Source organism: Triticum aestivum, chromosome 4B (assembly GCF_018294505.1).
Source record: "Triticum aestivum cultivar Chinese Spring chromosome 4B, IWGSC CS RefSeq v2.1, whole genome shotgun sequence".
Lineage (NCBI taxonomy): Eukaryota > Viridiplantae > Streptophyta > Magnoliopsida > Poales > Poaceae > Triticum > Triticum aestivum.
The window spans coordinates 27,506,877-27,525,385 of record NC_057804.1 but is presented as its reverse complement, the minus strand read 5'-3'; the positions used below and the strand labels follow the sequence as shown (position 1 = coordinate 27,525,385).

Genomic DNA, 18,509 nt, shown 5'->3' with positions numbered 1-18,509 from the left:
CTTAGCATAAGTTGGTGGTGCACATAGGTGAGCCTAGTTGTTTTAGGTTTTGTGCTTGACAAATTAAATGCTAGTTTTATTTCGCATTTGTTCAAGCCTAAACCGTAATTATTTTAAAGCGTCTATTCACCCTCTCCCCCCTCCCTCTAGGCGACATCCACGAGCTTTCATTCAGTAATAACCTATGGCTTACCGTATGTTTTCGAATTAGCTGTGTAAGTGTAATACTAGTATAAATTACATCAAGACATCCTAGTACTGTGCAATGTAAGCTTGTGATTTATGCTTGCATTCTTCCATTTCTCTACCTGCATTACAGTATTACTTTGCTATTGCCATGTGGTAGAGCTAAACTGGTAAAATCCCACTTCGCCCTTTTTTTAGGGCGAAATTGTCCGGTCTCACCGTCACTATCGTCGTGTCTCACCTGTGTCTTCCTTGTCTTGAACGCTAGAGCCGCGCCGGTGCAGCCAACCACACCATTCATAGGATACTCCATGGCGCCACTTGCATCTACCCAACTTATACCTTCATGGTGGCCACGCCCCTCCTTACAAAACTACATATAATAATACTGCTTAGGGACATAGGAAAGTGATGCCCAGCGGCTATCAAGTCAAGCATCATTCCGAATGACGCCGTGGAGAGGAGCCCAATTATCGCAAAGAAGCTGAGCCTCCTGCAAAGTACACCAGAACGGAAGGAAATCGACAAAATCAGAATCACTTTGGTAGAAAATGAAAATGATGTGGACAAAAAGGAAATGAAATTCTGATGCATTGTTTGGCGTCATAAGCCGGAAAGTTAGTTCAGGCCAGTCATTTTCCCCACTCAATCCAGAGATGAGAGTGTATCCTGTGAAACGGCTCAACTGGTGCTCCAGATGCACCGGCCTCTTATGGACCATTGGATGTGAGAGGAAGGGACATGATGCAGCTAAGATCTAGGCTGATGATACATTTACAGAACGAACCTTGAAGTGCAACTGATTATACTAATCATCCTTCCCAACCCCAATATCTGAATTCCAACGTCCCTATTTTCTGCTGTACAGCAGCACCACAAGGAGAGCCTGCGTAATTTATTTAGAGAAAAATCATCTCTAAAATAATATGTGATTTTTCTCTAATTAAATTATGTAGGATCCAAATAAATTACGTAGGACTAGTCCGTGTTTTATGTGGATCTTGTCCCTCTTCACTCTATTCTCCATAAAAACAAGGACTAGTATGCACATGTACCACCGGCCCAGGTATTAGCTGCATCATATCCCTTCCTTTCACATCCAATGGCCCACAAGCAGCTGGTACATCTGTAGCACCAGTTGAGCCGTTTCACGAGATACGCTCTCATCCAGAGATCACCAGCTTTCCTTTGGCTGGTGATTGAAGAAGCACTACTCAACTCCATGTAACAAAATGATCGTCAAAAAAAAAGCTCCATGTCGGTGAGCATCAATAGAAGCCACTGCATTAACAATTGTTGGTTGTTTGGTTGACTAATACTACCATATCCATAGGATCAAATTTGTTGCATAAATATTTCCCAGGGTTGAGAATTCCCTAAGAAAACAAAAACATATACTATAAATCATGTGGGGCATGTTCAGAAAATTTGGGACAGGGAGACGAAACTCATGACATACCTTTCTACTCTATTTTAGCACCTTCAAGAGCCTGAATGCACCAATAGCAGCAGTGACAAAGCACCTTCTGGGTTGATTGTTGCTTGTAAATGGCGAGGTCCTTCGCATTGGACCAAGTTTATGATTTGGACTAGGATCTGAGCTTGCATAGGCTGGATACACCTTCAAAGGAACCCGATCTTGTAACACTGATCTCCAGTATGGGAAGAAACTTCTCTTTGTATATGTGGGATCCCATCCTCCGCCTGCTTTCTTTCTCACAGCCTGTCACATAGTTCATTAGAGGTACATCATAAAAATTAAGTAGAAACGTCCATACTGGGGATTGTAGCTTTCCATCAAATAGGCACCTCTCGCTTGAGATGTATTACGTTGACCAATACACAACATTGGTGTTTCATTAGATATGAATGAGTTACTGCAGTGTAGTAATTAAGTAGCATGCTTAAGCAACAAAAAGCTGTTGAACCAGCACAATGCATGGCACAAACTCGCAACTGAAGCATGCTTTTGTTATTGGCTCCAACAATCATATTACACTGCATATTCTATCAGAATCTTTCTCACAGGCACCAAGTAAATTTCAGATGCAACAGATCATTCAAGAACACTAAGGTGTTGGAAATAACAATAGTGTGCAAGCCCGCTTGGTGAAGTCCCAATGTTGATGTTACTTGGAACCTACACAGTTCAACTATTTTATTAAGCTAATTAAGACTACTTTTTATTGCATTTACCCCTTTTCTTTGGTAAAAAAAACCTGATGGGCAACACATTAGGATGGCAGAGATGAACCATAGTTGGAATGCCATGGCATTGCAATAGGTGATACTCCCTCCGTTCCAAATTACTCGTCGCTGAAATGGATGTATCTAGAATTCAAATATATCTAGATACATCCATACGTGAGACAAGTAATTCGGAACGGAGGGAGTATGTATTTAGAGCCAACTCAAAGCTAGAATTTAGTTTCTATACACGTGTGTGAAAACACACTAGGTATTCTTCTAGGCTAGAATTTAGATGTTCTGTAGCTCATTTAATAAGGCAATAGAAGCTGCTTAAATCTGTCCAGATTCAGTAGCCAAAGTCCATCAGAACACGAATGCTTGTACTCTATAAATACGGCTGAATTCGCTACTACAATTTGCAACACTAAAACCATCACTTTGTTGTCTAGTTAGTAACCCATTTGTGCTGCCACAAGGTGTAGGCAAAGCTGCTTGGTACTGGTGCACTAAAATCGGTATTAAGGTATACCTGTGTTTTTTTGGTGTGCTGACGTGCCATAAGGGAGAGGTTGTCATTTCCAACGGTTGTGACCTGAACTCAAGATTAGGGCAAGATGAGTACAGTCAGAACTCACAAAAACACGGCTTAAAACGAAGATTATATTATGATTCTAAAAGCGTTCGTGGGATTTGTCAATTTGGGAAATTTTTACTTCTTTACATATTCTTAAAAAAAGTTATGTAAAATAAAATAAAAAGAACAAGGAAAGGGCAGATATTCTTATAGCTTTGTTTATTTTTGCTGCAACAATATCATTACTCATTACCGAACACCATCAGTCTATCCAAAACTAGATCAACCCCAGATTTGATTATCTTTACCTTTTCCTCTGCAGCATCCAGATTGGCCAATTCCATAACTGCCATGTTTGCATTTGTAAGCCCTATTATCAATGTTAAAAAGAAGGGAAGAGATTAAGACTCAGTTTGTTAAATGTAAAAAGAATCACTTGAGCCCCACACACCTTTGCATGACTCTCCGTTTGACTTTCTGCAGTCATAAGGCTGGCTTCAAGAAGTCGAAGACAAAATAAAATAATCAGCAAAATAACCATTTATTCACACAGAAAATTATTGTGTGAAGCAATACAAAGAGTAGTACAGGTTTACAGTGTCCATGGGATCTCCAGTAGGGCAAAATCCATACTCCTTGAGGATAGATGAAACATGTTGAAAGACCTCCACATGGGGCACCTACATGACATACAAGCTGCTGTATAAGGCAATACATCGCTAACATAGATCTACTGTATATACAATGTAGCCACTATATAACCAATTGTAGCAGCGAGATGATGGAAAGAATTGTTTGGAGGAGAAAACTGCAATTGTGCAATATGAGTTGGAAGGCAATAAGTGTGCAAAAAGAGTTATCACATTCAATTCACTAGGTTTTATAAACTACATAATATACATATTCAGATTCATCTAGATTAATGTATATTGTCTACCTTAAAGCAAAATCTGTTTGCTTCCACAAGTTCTGTGTATTTAACTACACGTTATGATTTAGACGCTTCAAAGGTAAGAGTCAAGAACTGCGTCGCTCTTCTGTATATTTAACTACACATCACAGTTATTCAGATTCCAACTATTTCAACTCACTTTAATTGTTTTGTTTTGGTTTCCCAAAGAGAAAGGTGTCAATTTCTTCAGGCTATATGATCCAAATGAAGTTCAGACAAACGTAAAGAGGTTACTCATGAATTGCATACACCATAAGTATATGGAATTGTTTGTTAAACTACATTGAACTTTCCTCTGGGGCCACAGACAAGTTACTGTAATAGCTCCAACTCCCTGTTTCTTGGAGGACCTGGAGTTTCTAGGCTAAATAAAGTACCTTAAGCATAAATTTTCAGTCTAACATGAATAAAGAAGGCTCATGTCAACGCCCTTAATATATACCGCCAGCTCCAGCACCTAGAATTTTTTGAGCTGGGAATCATGCCAAACAGCTGCCACCACAAGAATATGGACAAGCCCATTTTAGCCAATTTATCTGACATGCGTCCAGAAAATAAACAAAGAGAAATGACACAAGCACATGTTCTGTATTCATGCACCATGCAACAGCATTAACCAAACACTTGATGTTGATATGGCTGCTAAAAATGATACAATGCAGTGATAAAACCAGAAAATAAACATAAGTGAAGCCAAGAAAATACACTATACTCATGTCAGATAATACTAATACGGAGATCGAGTGTTTCTGTCACCATTGTTTTCACTATTTATGCATGCATTAAGTATTCATTGTAAGATTCGCAATTCCATGACAAAATTGCATGTGGTACTGGAAAAGGAACTAACATGCTCCTTCCAGTTGTAGTGTGTGAATTCAATGCAGAAATCATCAATAATTGTATCTATGATGAACTCGTATTGCAATCTCCTTTTCAATAATAATGGGCAATGTCTTAGAAGATAAAGCACAAAAGGTGTTCTTGCAGTTTGTCTGTTTGATGATGAAGATACAAGGAAAGAAGTAGCCAGACAGGGGACGTGATGTGGATGAGTATATGGATAACTAATAACAGGGGATGTGATGTGGATGAGTATATGGATAACTAATAACAGGGGATTTGATGTGGATGAGTAATGGCTTTACTCCCATCAGTTATTTTCTCTTGTTTCATTATCTGTGCCATCACCTTTCCCGAGTGTTTAGAAATAAGAGGGGTTTGAATCTCATTGCATTATATGACAGGGTAAACCTTAGAGCAAGACTCAGCTATTCATGCATCTTGGGTTTGAGATTTTTTCAATTAACAAGAACATAATTTAGAGATAAAAGTGATAGAGAACATGTTAAATTGATATATAGCATCGAGCAAGAGAAAACAAATACGCTTCTTGAAAAAATGTTCACAAACTAAAGCATTCTCACACATAGTATCAAAATGTGCTTCCACGAAAAGAAAGACTAGGGCATGTGTTTTGTTAAACAACATAACTAACAACAGTAAAAATACAAATATTAAGTAAAGGGCATCCGAGGCACTGCGGCCACAACATACCAAAAACGCTTACCTCAGAATGCGTTTGAATGTATGCAGAAAGATCTTCACCGGCATGGGAAATTACATCAACAAGCAGCCATGCGCAATCAGTAAGTGTCTTCCTTTCCTCCAGAAGCTCCGGTGCCATTGCATGTGAACCTTTCTCCCATCTCAAGGAAAATGAAAGCCTCATTATACAGTTACTGATAAGGTCAAACCCATTTTTCTTACTACTGCCATTTATCTTGGAAGAACTGCCTCCACGGATCTGCTCTTGAGCAGCCAGTAGTAGAACAGCAGACTGGATAATTTTTCCATCCTCAATGTAATTCCAGAGCTCTTGAAGTAGATTATTTGTTTTCTCTGCAAGCAGTCTAGTTGTGTCCAAGAAGATCTTCTGTAAAACAACAAGGAACAAAAATATAAGTCCATTTAGCATTCATATGCAAGCAAGTAATGTTGAAAAATCTTTCTATATATCACTGTTTTTCCTCCAATCAAAGTAAATATGGATTAGGGACAATTTCCAAGGCAAATAAAATAACATTAATTACTAGCAACATTTTTTATATTTTATTGATGAAGTTTTATCCTTTACTATAAGAACATACACTGCACATGAAGTAAGACAAAAAGGATTAACAACTGAAAACTTTACAAGTTGAGATGAAAGGGTGCCCTGACTTAGTATCAGTAATTTCATTATAACCTTTCAGGGGTCTATGGTATGACCATAGTTACTCTTTACGTCATGCTGCAAAAGTAGTAATTCGTATAGGGAGGGAAGTGAAACAGACCATTTCAGGTAGACATAGCAGATGAATAAGCTTGTAGATATAATCGAGATGATTCTGGCTGCGAGAAAGATTGTCCTCCAGATTGTCCTCAAGATACTTATGCAGGCAAGTATTCTCAATTGCGACATGGAGCGGGAGTAGATTCTCAATGACATCATTGCCAATAGTGCGCACATTGGGTGATGCACCATGGCGTAAAAGCAGCTTGATCATGTCAACAGAGAACCTTTCAGCAGCTTCGTGGAGCACAAAGTATCCATATTTGTTTATGCAGTTGGGATTGGCGTGCATCCCATAGAGCTCAGGTGCCATGCCCTCCAATACGACTTTTGCACATCACAGGGCGTTGAAACTGACAATGAAGGTTAAGGTTTGTGCGGTGATGGTAAGATAAGATGATATGCCCCGGCCTTCACAGTTCTCGAAAAATCGGAGGAAGCACCGGACACTATCCTTTACAAGGATGTGCTCCAATTCGGCATATATGTCCAAGAAGGCATCACCCACAAACTAGATGAGTCCGTCACAATTGAAAAAGGTGAAAGGCATCAGTTATCCAACTAAAAAGCACAACAAAATAAACTGTCTTTTGGTATATGCTGACGACAACAATTGAAACAACAAAACCTTGTAACGCAAGCAAGTTGGTGTACGCCGAAGATAAAACCAAACATGAGGCACCAACAAGGAGGGAAGAAAAAGTAAGGGGATCTAAAGCTAGCATGGTTCAGGCATGTGAATCCACATGTTCCTATCCAAGGTTCATATATGACAACAACAAACATATTGTTTCAGTAGACTGAAGTACCCTATAATATTACCAGGTTAAACAAAATAACTAATGTAATGGGATGAGTCATCAATCAAATTATGTAAATGAAGGTAACACAAACCTTTGGAGCAGGGTCTGGGATGATTATGTCGTTTGCCATGGACTTGGCGATCTTAATGTCCCTTTCTAGCATAAGCTGAAAGAAAGAATGTCAGGAGTCAGCGCTGGGAAAGAAACAAAATAAGGGGAGAGGAATATCACACAGATGGATAGTTATCATACCTCCTCAACCTTTTCCAAATCAAAATCCTCAGTGATTTCAAAACAAGGGACAGGGGGCGCCGGATAATCATTTCTTACTGTAATTGCTTTATCCTTACCATTAACGTTATATTTGCTCAGGGCAAGTAACTCGCTTTTCCGCGGTGCATCAGATTTCAATTCCATCCTTTTGTTTTCCTGAAACAAGGAAGTTTAATCTCGAATTATGTTCGAAACAAGATTACTACAAGGGCCACTGAAATAAATCCAGGAAGACCCTGAGATAAAATGAGTCCTATCTAAAATGGGTCACGGATCACTGAGACATAAAACATATGCTGCAAATAGAAACGATGCATTTACTCTGTAAACAAATCCTGAAATGTCACAATGCTACGTGCGAAATGAAGGGCCACAGAAGTTTCTCAGATACAAGTTGAACCAGGTGCTAGAAACTCTGGCGCATAGACATTATGGAAATCCAGAACCAAAAGCTCAATTTGATGTTACAGTTCAACAAGTATAAACGATATTCGCTGGTTAATGACTCCCACGAATAACAAAATCGCCCTTGCTGATGCCACCTGAAAGCACAGCGAGACATCTCGCATGCAAGGAACGACTACCAACTAAACAAAAAACAGTAGCCGCATTTTGAGTACTATCATGTTTACTTTCATACTGTATAAAAAACGCGTCATGAATCAGTGGTCATGCATACAATTGCAGAGTACATACTACTGCCAACAGAACAAGGTGCGAGAAAATCAAGCTTTCAGTCCAATGTTCAGATTAGAGAACCGTCAGAGAGAGTTTTATATTCAGATCGGAAGCTAGATCAATCAAGAAGGACGCGACAGTGATAATAATTCATCTAGGGCTTTACAAGCAGCTTTGGTCGGCCGTAATCCGTAAACGTAACAGAGATGGCCCTACGAGGGCAAGATTCAGCACGCACAGAAGCCGTGCGTAACAGATCAGATAGCAAACGAGAAGGAGGCGATGCGCGTGCGGCGGGAAGAGCGGTGCGCGTGCGGCGGGAAGAGCGGTACCTCGTTGGCGGATCTGGAAGGAAGGAGGCGACGGCGCGTACGTCGGCCAACTCGCCTCGCGCCGGCACACTGTATCTGGCGGCTGGGAAGGGGGGAGTTTTTTTTTCTTTTTGAGAGAGAGAAGGCCACGTGCGATCAAAAAGGCACACTGAAATGATCAGACCTGGCCAGCACGGCCCACCCAGACAAGCCTAATACACGGGCCAGCACTCGTGCCGCGCTCCGGGCCCAGACACAGCACAACAAAGAAACGGATCAGCCTGATTTTAGGCTACTTCATTGATATAAAGCCTTTACCAGTGACAAGGGCCACATACTTCTCGCAAAAAAAAAAAGACAAGCAGCACATACTGCTCACTGGTATAACTTTTTAGATTTTAAGGTTTGAGCTATGGTTAAGGTCTGATTTTTTCTACATTCATACCGAAGGCTCCAAACCTTTTCTACATTTAACTTCCAACATTACGAAGTAGATGTATAAGTTATGCATTTTTCGCAATTGATTTGTTAGTTTTTAGACAGTAAATGATTATTAGGGTATTTAATGGATATAATTGAAATTTGAACTACAAGTATATATATAAAAATGCCTACAATTTGGAAGAAAATCATATTTAAATTCTTAAGTACCTTGCATGGTAGGTGTTATACAAGAGATGTATGGAAAATTAAAGTTTTTTAGTTGGCAAAATTTAAACTCTTAGTTGCATTTTAAAACAAATGGTTTTAAAAAATTTAAAAGGTAAATTAAATATAAAAAACATGAAATTCGGCCTGGCACCATGATTTGCAGGGGCTTGTGTTTAAAATTTCAATCAGTTCCACAAAAACTTGGGCTTAGGTTTTACATTGCTAGAAACTGAAGCATCCCCGGGGAAGCATCATATGTTTAAAAGTGAAATTATGAGGTTTGAAGTCGAACTCACAAGCACTTCATCATTTCAAGATAAAAATTGTATTGCAACATGATATTATACTATTCTATACTTATATACCTCCATTTCGATCTTGTTCTGTAATACTTTGAATTTTCTACTTTTTGAAATAGGGAGTTAAGGCACCATACGAAGTATGCACGTACAAAAAATATTGATCCCGAAGGCTCCTAATATTAAAAAAACGAAAATACAAAATTTAAGAGTTCATGTCAAAATTAGGCATCATTCCGGGTTGGTTTGCAATTTTAGGCGTTAAAATGGATTTATAGGTATTTAAGGGATATAATTCAAATTGGAACTACAAGTATATTTAAAAGTGCCTACAATTTAAAAGAGAAACAAAACATATTTATGTTCTAAGTATCCTGGGAGATATTAACAGAGAGATGTATGAATAAATTCAAACATATAGTAGGTTGCGTTTAGTTTTTGTTCAGTAGAAAAAGGTAAATGAAGTCTAACAAATATTTAAAAAATTCATGGTGCCATTATATGACCTAAGGAGGTTTTGTTTAGAATTTCAAATAGTTTCACAAAACTTGGGTTGTACTCCCTTTGTAAAGTAATGTAAGACTTTTTAAACCACTATAGTAGTTTACAGAGGGAATACATTGCTAAGAAATTGAAGCATCTTCGAGGAAGCATCGTAGCTTTCAAGAGAAAAAAAATGAGGTTGAAGTCGAACTCGCAGTTGTTTCACCATTTCAACTTGAAAATTAAACTACAAAATGATATTATACTAAATGTACTTTCATTTTTCATCTTGTTTTGTAATAACTGGATTTTATATTTATTAAAATAGAAAATTAAGGCACCATTCCGACCAAATTGTCCCATGTGCTTTGCATACCCGTTTCTTCCTCTTCATGTCCAGTCTCTATATAATCCGCCCCTTCTACTTATGGCTTTCCATGTCCTACTTGTTTCGACCCTTGGTTGGCACAACCTCATGTTCCTCGCCATGTATAACTTGCCATGAAACCCCAGCGTAACAAGTTCTAGTGCCCTTTCACACCATATCTCACTCGTCAAACGCAAATAACTCATGAGGATTTGGAGCTGGTGCAGGGAAGAGGAAGGTGGAAGGAGGTGTGGAAAGTTGGGGACAAAAGGTAAGGCTGGCAATGAGAAGGTCGAGTGGCAGCACGACGGGGCTCTGAGATGACGCATGGCCATATGCAGGAGCTCTGGCGACGACACAAGTACGAGAAGATCATGCCGGGTGTCGGGGATGGTGGCGGGGGTCTAGCCATGAGCGGCAGGTAGACGCAGCAGTGACGGAGGGGTGTTGTCTTCTTATAATGGAGGTTAGCCCCATAAACAGTCTAGAGCTGTTGCTGGGGACCATGCTAGAATTGCTCTAATTATGTATACATAAGATTGACTCGTTGGTTTGGCAACTTCAAAATAGTACACCTTGTTAAAACTTGTTTTTACGAACAGGCAACCTAAAATGCCCTTCTTTTTCATTAATATTCGAAAGCAACATGATTTACAAGAATAGGAATTAAATGAACTCAATACATACCACCAAACACTGCTCCTCCCTTACCTACCTTGAGTCAAGGCATTTCCCACAATTTCATCTCTTCAATGGCTAGATCGGCAACTCTAAAAGGAGAGGAGGTAATGCCATCAAAAACTCTAGACCTCCTTTCAAGTCGGATCATCCTCATGACTGCAATAGAAACTACCACGATTTCCTTTCCATGTCTTGGAGGAAGCCTGACTCGTGGCTGAGAGAACCGCCTTGAACAACACAATCTCCCCATTGTGGGTGAGCATGGAGGTCCACCATATAACTAAGCGGTGAGCCACTTGACCGAAATATGATGATACACTTCGCAACAAGGAAAAAATGAATGAAACATTATGAAACAAGATAAATTTTTAGTACAACAAAAAATTAGCATAAATCTCAAAGCAACAACGGACGGTGCCGGGAGATCCATGTACGGGATGTTCCCTGCATGGTAGAAAACCCACTCTCGTTTTTTTTGCACATTCATGAGATTGCTACAATACATGGAACATTTTGCATTCTAACAATATAGTCACATAAGTCTGAGAGCTTTTTTCTGAATGATTTCGAGATCGCTCACCATGCCATCGTGACGGCAACTTTAGAACATGTTCGACTTATAAAAGGTAATGGGACAAATATACGAAAATGCTAACTATATATTTCGTTCAATGAAAAACAAAGACGGCAATAAAAAGAAGTACATACAATTCCCCATATTGGATCTGAAGGCTTAACCATGGGGCTAACTTATTCAATCTTATTACAATTGCATGCGAGATTAACCCGAAGCTTGAGTACATGTCTTTTGCTGAGAATTATTAAATTTTGCTAGCATGCATATATCAAAATATATATTGAGCCTTTCAGGGAAGGCTCCCAGGAAATTAAAACCCAGCGGCGAACTTGGACTTGAGAAGTTCCACGACCCCGGTCTCCACCCGGAGTGCCTTGGTGAGCACCGGCGTTGGGATGGGTGGATTGGAGCCGAAGAGCGTGAGTGGCACGAAGACGATGCCGGGGTTCTGGCTGTTGAAGGAGACGACCATGGAGGCCTCGGTCTTCCCGACATTGAACTGGAAGTGCATGAGGCCCCGCGGGATGAGGAACGTCTCTCCGGCGCGCACCACCCTGGAGTAGAGCTTGTTCCCAGAGTCAAGGCTGCCGAGGATTCCAACAAGGAGCTCACCTTTCATCACGATGCCGATCTCGGTGGCGCGGGGGTGGATGTGCGGCGGGTTGGTGCCCCCCGGCGCGAAGTCCACGCGGTTCATCGACACGCCCAGCGTGTTCGTACCGGGCCACTCGGCCACGTCGAGCTCCGTCACAGCCGAACCGTTTGGGGTCGATGTGTTGCCGGCCTTGGCCAGCTTGGACGAGAAGAGGAAGTCGTCGCCGGCCTCCGACATGGGCTTGCACGTGTGCCCGTTCACCGAGACCGCCTTGCCGTCGAGGTCGGCGACGCAGAAGTCCTGGAGAGGGTCAGGGTCGGTGGCCAAGACGGACGGAGCTAGGAATAGCATGGCGAACAGGCAAACTGCTGGAGTTTTGGAGTACCCCATGCTTGCTATGCGACAAGCTTAGCTAGGACTGATCAGCTAGAGTTTGTTGATGGAGAGCGTCTATGGCACTGGTAGTTGTTGCTGCTAAGCTGTGGTGGATGAGTGAGTGGTGTGGCATGTGGAGTCCTTTATATAGGGGATCGGTGCACGCAACGGATGCATGGAGCTAGCTATGCATGTGCCTGTCGTCACTGCATGCATGTGCAAATGGACACACACGAGGCAGAGACTTATTAAACATAGTATATTAGTTGCGTCGAGATCGGCTAACTTGTGCTGAAAATGGGTGCAAGGCCATAGTCAAGGCCACTGCCGGCTGCTAAGGAAATGGGACCAACGAACAGAGACAAGGAGGAGGTGTATCTGAATGGAGTATTGCGCGTTCATAATATTCGTGCACACCTCTACTCGTCAATCATATGAAACTGAGGGGCGTCCTAGCTGATATGGTGAAATGCCAGGGTCTTGACATTCCTCATCAAACAAGTAACCGCCACAGTGCATGCGAGGATTTCTCCCGTCGTAAGAAAAATATAAGAGCATTTAGATCACTACTTTCGTTCTTCATTGTGTTCGGGAGAGTGCGACCTGTGTTGCCATTTCAACCGAACATGCTAATTTTCCTCGCCGAAGCAACGTGCAAGCTATTCTCGACCCGCAACGCAGCCGTTGGGTGGTCCGCCGGTTTATCTCTAGTTGTGTACTCACGTTTAGCGCATAGCAGTAGCACGATCGATGGTCAGAAATGGGAAGCTTCTGGCCGCGGCGTACCTACCCTGAACTGGACCTGGCTACGGTCTCTGTCAAATAGATCTCTTCTTGTTTTGTTTCTCTTCTCGAACCATGACTTGTGGCCAATAATAGCACGTTGGCACAGAGAAGGGATTCTCTTTGGCCACGACTGATCGATCAATGAGCAAATGAAGTGCAGATATTGGGCCCTGCCTGTCTCCTTGCACTTTAAATATTCGATTGGCCAAGAAGATATGGCGCCAGCGAAACAATGAAAACATGATTGGCAGTGGCGATCAATGTGGGGCTGTTCCGAGTCAGACTTTCTGACCCTGATCCATCCATGTCTCCAGTCTCCGGAGTAACCCCCGGTTGCTGTCTCCCGCGCACACCTGCATGGCCGCATGTCACCGACCCATCAGTCGTCGTCGATCGAGGCCTACCGCTTCTCACCTTCCCGTGTGAACTCAGCTCAGAAGGAAGACCATTTTCTACCGATTGTTGCTGCGAGCTGCGCCTTCATCTACAACATCCAAAGCCACATTTCCATGTACGGATGTCAATTTTATCCATGAACACGTAAATACTTGACCCATATCGATTGGGTATGGGCACATTTTCATGCCATGGGCAATATCCAAACCCTACCCTCCATCACCCTCGTCTCCGGCACCATTAAGGATGAGGCGCGCCTATGGGCAAAGGATGACGCTCAACGGAAGAAAAATCTATGCTAGAGGGTGAGAAGACGGACGGGCGGCGCTTGGTCGTAATTGAGCTTGTTCTGTGTTCAGCACAGGTTGCTGTTTGCTCCTCTTGAGGTCCATTCTGTTTCTGAAGAAGGACAAGAGGCTTGACGAGTCCAGGAAAAATATTAATGACCTGGTCTTGTGCAATCGAAGCTCAAGGGGCTCGATCCAGCAGCTCCCCACTAGTAGACTGTGATGTTTGCAGCGCAATCTTGTTTGACTGAATGTGATGGATTTCTGGTGGCGTGGATAAGTTCCGGCGAGTGAAGGGGCCTGGTTGTGCTGGCTCGTTTTGTATTAAACACAAGGGCTATATGTAGGAGAGGAAGACCAGTGGCCATTCAGACTGAAGAAGAATGTCGTGGTATGATGGATGACATCAAAGTCGATGAGAAACCAGAAGCTGGATGTTAGATTCGTCAGCTCATTGGTTTGGTTAGTTTGTTGTGGTGATCAAATAGCTTGTTTGTTGCTTCCAGAATTTGGGGGAACATCTAAGCTAGCTAGCTTGTTGTGGTCGATTTCTTTTGTGGTGGAACATGTTAGGTCTTGTCCTGATGATTTCAAATGGGTTTGTAGCTTTGTAAAAGGAAGGAATTATGTTTGAATGAATGAGTTTCTGGCTTCCCAACAGACGGCTTCATATTTGTTCATTTGGAGTGCATCAATGAATGGATGGATGGGTCACACCTTTTTTGTTCTGCATCATTGTTTTGGCTGATGAATGTTTTGTTTGTGTAAGGCACATATCTTGATAGATGAGGGAGGCAGCTTGGACTGGCTTCTCTGGGTTGCGAATAAGAGAGCAGAATTATTTGTCGCCCTCAAAGAAAGCAGAATAGCTCGACTAAGATGGAAGGTTTGCTCAGAAAACATAGGAACTTGACCATAAAGGCCATTATAAAAACCGTGGGAAAACTGTGTCGCTTAATAATTCCCTTTCTAGAAATGTCAATAAATGCCCTAGGGATGCCCATTAGCCATCAAGGGTTTGGATTGCGCCACGTCATTGATCCGTGGCCTTCTTCTCTCCACTAGCCAGCAAAGGTTTGGTCAGCGCCTGGGCCTTCTCATTCTCTTCACCATACCTTCTAAGGCCATCTCTATAAATACTAGTAGTAATCATTCATCCGCGTGCGGGGTGCGCGTGCGACTTAGGACGAGAGGCGGCGAGAGGCAGGTGGTGCCACCAAAACGATGAACAGAAGTCGGAGAAGCAAGGACGCATTCAACGGCTTCAGCGAAACCGCACCACGACAAACCTACAAACTGAGGTCCAGTAATCATTTCTTCACTTCGCCCCCGCGTTAGCCCGCAGAAATCCACGAGCTCGTTGGTCGGAGCCTACCGCCGAGCGCAACCGCGGCCTGGCTCCATCGAAGCCAAGGGGTTGAGGCGCTGCGGTTCAGAGAAGAAAGAGAGGAGAGGGGCGCGAGACCTCCATGGCGTTGGTCCGCACTAGCAGCAGCAGGGTCGCCGCACGGTCGGGCTGGCCGGCCGTGGTGGTCTTCGCTGCCTGATGAAGAACCCCGGGCAGCTTCACCTGTGCCCGCGGGAGTTTCGCAGCCTGCGGTGGTGGACAACAAGACAGAGCATGCTTGATTGCTCCGAACAGAATTTGCCATGGGCTTGGCGATCTTAATATCCCTTTCTAGCATTAACTGAAAGAAAGAATGTCAGGAGTCAACGCTGGGAAAGAAACAAAATAAGGGGAGAGGAATATCACACAGATGGATAGTTATCATACCTCCTCAACCTTTTCCAAATCAAAATCCTCAGTGAGTTCAAAACAAGGGACGGGGGGCATCGGATAATCATTTCTTATTTGTAATTGGTTTATCTTTACGATTAACGTTATATTTGCTCGGGGCAAGTAACTCGCTTTTCTGCGGTGCATCTATAAAGTTGGTCAAACTTTACTAGGTTTGACTTTGATCAAATCTTATATGCAAGCTAAAAAGAAACGGAGGGAGTACAACTGAATCAACGACCGATCAAAGTTTAAAAATCCGCGGGACGCCAGCGAAACAACTGCATTTTATTAGCCAAAGTTCGACCTAAAATACTATGAAGCCTTACAAACCATGATAGAGGGAGTATATATATGCGCTACGTAGGCTACACTGCATTTTACTCGCAAAATCGCTAAAGACTAAACTTTACGCTGCCACTGTGAATGGCTTTTACACATCTAACCTAAACGCCATTACCTTTGGTGTTTAGCAAATCCGCGGACCGACGGCTGGGGGCCGACTCGCCCCCAGGGCCATTTTTTGCGCCGGCTCACCCCAGGCAGCGCTTTTTGACGCCCCCTGAGGGGCCAACGGCTGGAGATGCCCTCACCGAGGAGTACAATAAAAAAGTAGCATGAATCTCAAAGCACAAACGGATGGTGGATCCATGTACGGGATATTCCGTGCATGGTAGAAAAACCACTCTGTTTTTTTTTGCATGTTCTGGAGATTGCTACAATGCACGGAACATTTTGCATTCTGACAATGTATTCACATAATTTTGAGGCCATTTTTTCTGAATGATATTTAGACCGCTCATCCGTCGTGACATAAACTTTAGAACATGTTAAGCTTATTACAACGGCATGTGAGCTGAACCAGAAGCTTGAGTAGATATCTTCTGCTGAGAATTATTAAACAGTTTTGCTAGAACTCATCTAAATGATGAGATATAATTTGGTCTCATTCACCTTTTATAGCCATTAGATGTGATGCTATAAGATGCGTGTGTGCTGACGTGGACTGCATTTGTTTTTGTTTTCAAAGTGAATGAGACCAAATTATGTCTTATCTAGATGAGTTCTAGGTACTCCCATTATTAAATTTCGCTAGCATGCATATACCGAATGATATATGATCATTCATAGGAAAACACATTGTTTGGAACGAAAAGCAAGCTTGCGAGCGTTGTATGGTCTGAGGTTGGGCCAGCAAGCGCATCCAAACACACGTAGAGATTCATAGTTGGGTTTCTTTTGGTATAGACGTTCATACGGGGTGTCAAAATTGATGGCACTACTTGGCAGAATATTTATAAGATATGTGGCAGCAAGAAAAGCCTCATCCCAAAATTTTAAGGGCATAGAGGCGTTTGCAAGAAGTGCAAGACCTACTTCAACGATGTGACGATGTTTTCTCTCGGCAGATCCGTTTTGCTGATGAGCATGTGGACAAGAAACATCATGGGCAATGCCAATCTTTTGGAAAAATGAGTTTAGTTTCTCGTACTCCCCACCCCAATCAGATTGGACAGTGAGTATTTTGGCATCAAATTGACGTTCAACGAATGGAAAAAATGTATGGACAGTCGTAAGGAGCTTCTTAGAAGCAAAAGGCAGCGAAGCGCAAGAATTGGAGACAGGATGATCTCCATTCTTCATAATGGAGAGTCAGGGTCTATATTGTTTTATGCTATTTTACCTTAAGGGTGTTTAGGTCCTTCCTGATACTGATGATCATGTGCTAAGAACAATTATGTAGGGTTGGGTTCGATGACTATAATGATGATGATCGTATGACTTATTATTAATAACGAGTAGAAGTTGTATGATGATGCATGATTAGTAGGACTTGTTATTATATATGATGATGTATGATGCGAGCATGCATGAGTTATTATATATCTGCGGGTGAAATGAACATAGCAGTAGCGTTGGTAACCAAGGACGAAGATATAAGAGAGGATACTTCTCTCTATTAGCTAGCTAATAACAACCTAAAAATAACCCCCAAAACCCATAAACCAGGCACTTTAAAAAAAAAACTCAGCTCCAGCCAACTGACGCATGGAAGCCTTTTGGTCCTGGTTTATGTCACCAACCGGGACCAAAGGCCCCCCTGCCTGGGCTGCCCGCAGTGGCCACGTGGAGGCCCATCTGTCCCGATTCGTGTAAGAACCGGGACTAAAGGGGGGAGGTATTAGTAACGACCCATTAGTCCTGATTCATGAACCGGGACTAAAGGCCCTTACGAACCGGGACAAATGCCCTATTTTCTACTAGTGCTCCCCTACCTGCCTTGAGTCTAGGCATTTCCCACAATTTCGTCTCTTCAATGGCCAGATCAGCAACTCTAAAAGCAAAGGAGGTAATGCCATAAAAAGAACTCTAGACCTCCTTTCAAGTCAGATCGTCCTCATGACCGCAATAGAATCTGACACGATTTCCTTTCCATGTCTCGGAGGAAGACTGACTCGAAGAGAGGGCCACCATGCACGGGCCAAGTCAAGAGGAGAAGGGATCACATACCCAACGACCCTAGAACCCAGAAGCCTGAACCAAATCTCATGAGAAAAAGGACACCGGACGAGTAAATGGCACTAGTCTCATGATATAAGTTTGATATGTTCCTTGGATTAGGAGTTTAAATCCATGATATGGTTTGTTCATGCAAGATTCTATTACCGTTGGGTGTTCAACTTGTTGTAGTGGTGGCTCTCCTATAGGTGAGAGGCCTGTTAAGCATTCTATTACAGTTCAGGATTTAGTTGTTGACCTGTTAAGTAATTAGAATTCTGTTCAAAACATTAAAAGCAAAAAAGAATTATCATAAAAGAAAATAAATAAGTAATTAGAATTTTGTTACAAACTTTAATAGCAAAAAGAATTATCATAAAAGAAAATAAATAAGTAATTAGAATTCTGTTCAAAACATTAAAAGCAAAAAGAGT

General features: G+C 42.2%; 1 protein-coding gene and 1 pseudogene across 1 annotated transcript; both read right to left on the bottom strand.

The window, feature by feature from the left end:
- Positions 1-204: 204 nt before the first annotated feature.
- On the bottom strand, positions 205-8,419 carry LOC123090751 (uncharacterized; annotated as a pseudogene).
- Positions 8,420-11,424: 3,005 nt separating this feature from the next.
- On the bottom strand, positions 11,425-12,433 carry LOC123090749 (oxalate oxidase 2-like). The gene has a single exon (XM_044512084.1). The coding sequence runs from the start codon at positions 12,343-12,345 to the stop codon at positions 11,671-11,673; it is 675 nt and encodes a 224-aa protein (XP_044368019.1). The 5' UTR covers positions 12,346-12,433; the 3' UTR covers positions 11,425-11,670.
- Positions 12,434-18,509: the final 6,076 nt, after the last annotated feature.